This window comes from Aplysia californica, unplaced genomic scaffold (genome assembly GCF_000002075.1).
Source record: "Aplysia californica isolate F4 #8 unplaced genomic scaffold, AplCal3.0 scaffold00132, whole genome shotgun sequence".
Taxonomy (NCBI): Eukaryota; Metazoa; Mollusca; class Gastropoda; order Aplysiida; family Aplysiidae; genus Aplysia; species Aplysia californica.
Genome location: NW_004797402.1, coordinates 948238 through 949947, shown reverse-complemented (window position 1 = coordinate 949947; position 1710 = coordinate 948238). Strand labels below are relative to the sequence as shown.

Below are 1710 nucleotides of genomic sequence, written 5' to 3'. Positions count from 1 at the left end.
GAAGCAATGGAACATAGATCACCAATCCTTCATTTGAGCAGAGAGTTTCAGTAATACTGTAAACCCTCTCTGATTTGAGGTCACGGCAACTGGTGCTGATTTTCTTTCTGGAACGCATTCAATTACGTTTTATGGTCAATTAATATAATATGATATCTTTATAAATATGATTTATTTGCACATAATCATTTCTAAGTTTCGGTACTCTCTGGGAAATTTTGGGTTCTTCTTTTTCTAACTGAGCTGCCGGTTAAGCTGGACTGAAAATTGTCTCGGATACCGGGTTATGATCACTGCACATACCTGTTTTGTTCTTTATTGCTGTTTTTTAAAATTTAGAATACTCTCATGTCGGTCGTTACAATTTGTTTCGGAGGTCTAATTGTTGGAGGTTATTTTATCAAGTACATATACATAGAGGGTGCGGTGGCGGAGCGGTTAGTGCACTCGTCACCGAAGCGGAAAGTTCGGGTTCGAGCCTCCTCCTGCCCACCCAGCAGTAATGGGTACCTGACTTCGAGTGGAGAAGTAAAGGCGGCGTTGAAAGGAACTGGCCACCCTACCACAATAATATGCCGAAGGCCCTGGAAGTTGTCTCACTAACAAGGCAATCCCCAGTGTCGGGATCGGATGCAGGAACAACTTTTTAAAACTTTACATGTACATTTATCTGCCTTGTGTTCTTCAGGTGGACCTTCCCCGCGGGGCAGTGCCACTGACTGAAGTGTCTTTAGGCCATTCCCAAAGGGGGGGCATTTCTCGTTCAAGCACAGTAGAATTGTAAATGGGCTGACTCATGTCACGCTCATAACTGTGCCTGATCTACAACAGGGAACTGGTGCTTTTTCTTTCTTAATCCTTACTATTGTCATTTTCCTCTACTCCTTTTGTATGTGTGTCACTCTCTTGTGACCTGCTATTTCCGGGGTGCCTTGATAGTCGAAGCTGAGGCTAGAGACGTGAGCAGAGCAAGTCTGATTTCCTGTAAGGACTTCTTTGTTGACATCCACCCCTTGGCGCTCATATGACCTTATGCAGTTGCGAGCGCCGTAAAACCCTCTACTAAAACTAAATCTAAACAGGTGGACCCCCAAAGTTAGCACGGCCCTGGAGTATTACTGTGTGGACCAGGGCGGAGACAGACGAGAGGCTGCGCTCACCAACACACACTGGCTACGTGCTCTCTGCTCACAACCTGTGGAGGAGATTCTGAATAAATACAGGTGGGTGGATGTAGACAGACAGACAGACGGATGGGCAGACAGATAGACAAACAGATTGACTGATATACAAAGGGATTGGCAGACAGATAGATGGACCGACAGACAAACGAGAGGCTGCGCTCACCAACACACACTGGTTACGTGCTCTCTGCTCACAGCCTGTGGAGGAGATACTGAATAAATACAGGGGGTGGATGTAGACAGACAGACAGACAGACGGATAGGCAGACGGGCAGACGGGCAGACGGATGGACAGACTGACGGACAGACAGACGGATGGACGGACGGACGGACAAAGAGACGGACGGACGGATAGACGGACATTCAGATGGATGGACAGACAGACAGACATACGAGAGTTCATCAACACACACTGGCTACGGGCTGTCTGCTCACAACCCGTGGAGGAGATACTGAATTAATACAGGTGGGTGTGGAGAGAGGGAGAGAGAGAGAGAGAGAGAGAGAGAGAGAGAGAGAGAGAGAG

The 1710-nt window shown here is 47.4% G+C and overlaps 1 protein-coding gene across 1 annotated transcript in view; it reads left to right on the top strand.

Annotated features, from left to right (window-relative positions):
• Positions 1 to 1059: 1059 nt before the first annotated feature.
• The window catches only part of LOC101861578, a gene marked incomplete at its 5' end in the record, with an annotated part of 5643 nt that continues 4992 nt past the window's right edge, over positions 1060 to 1710 (top strand). The window contains one exon of the mRNA XM_005096573.3: positions 1060 to 1223. Coding sequence (XP_005096630.3) covers positions 1060 to 1223 — 164 coding nt within the window. The remainder of the gene's footprint in view (positions 1224 to 1710) is intronic.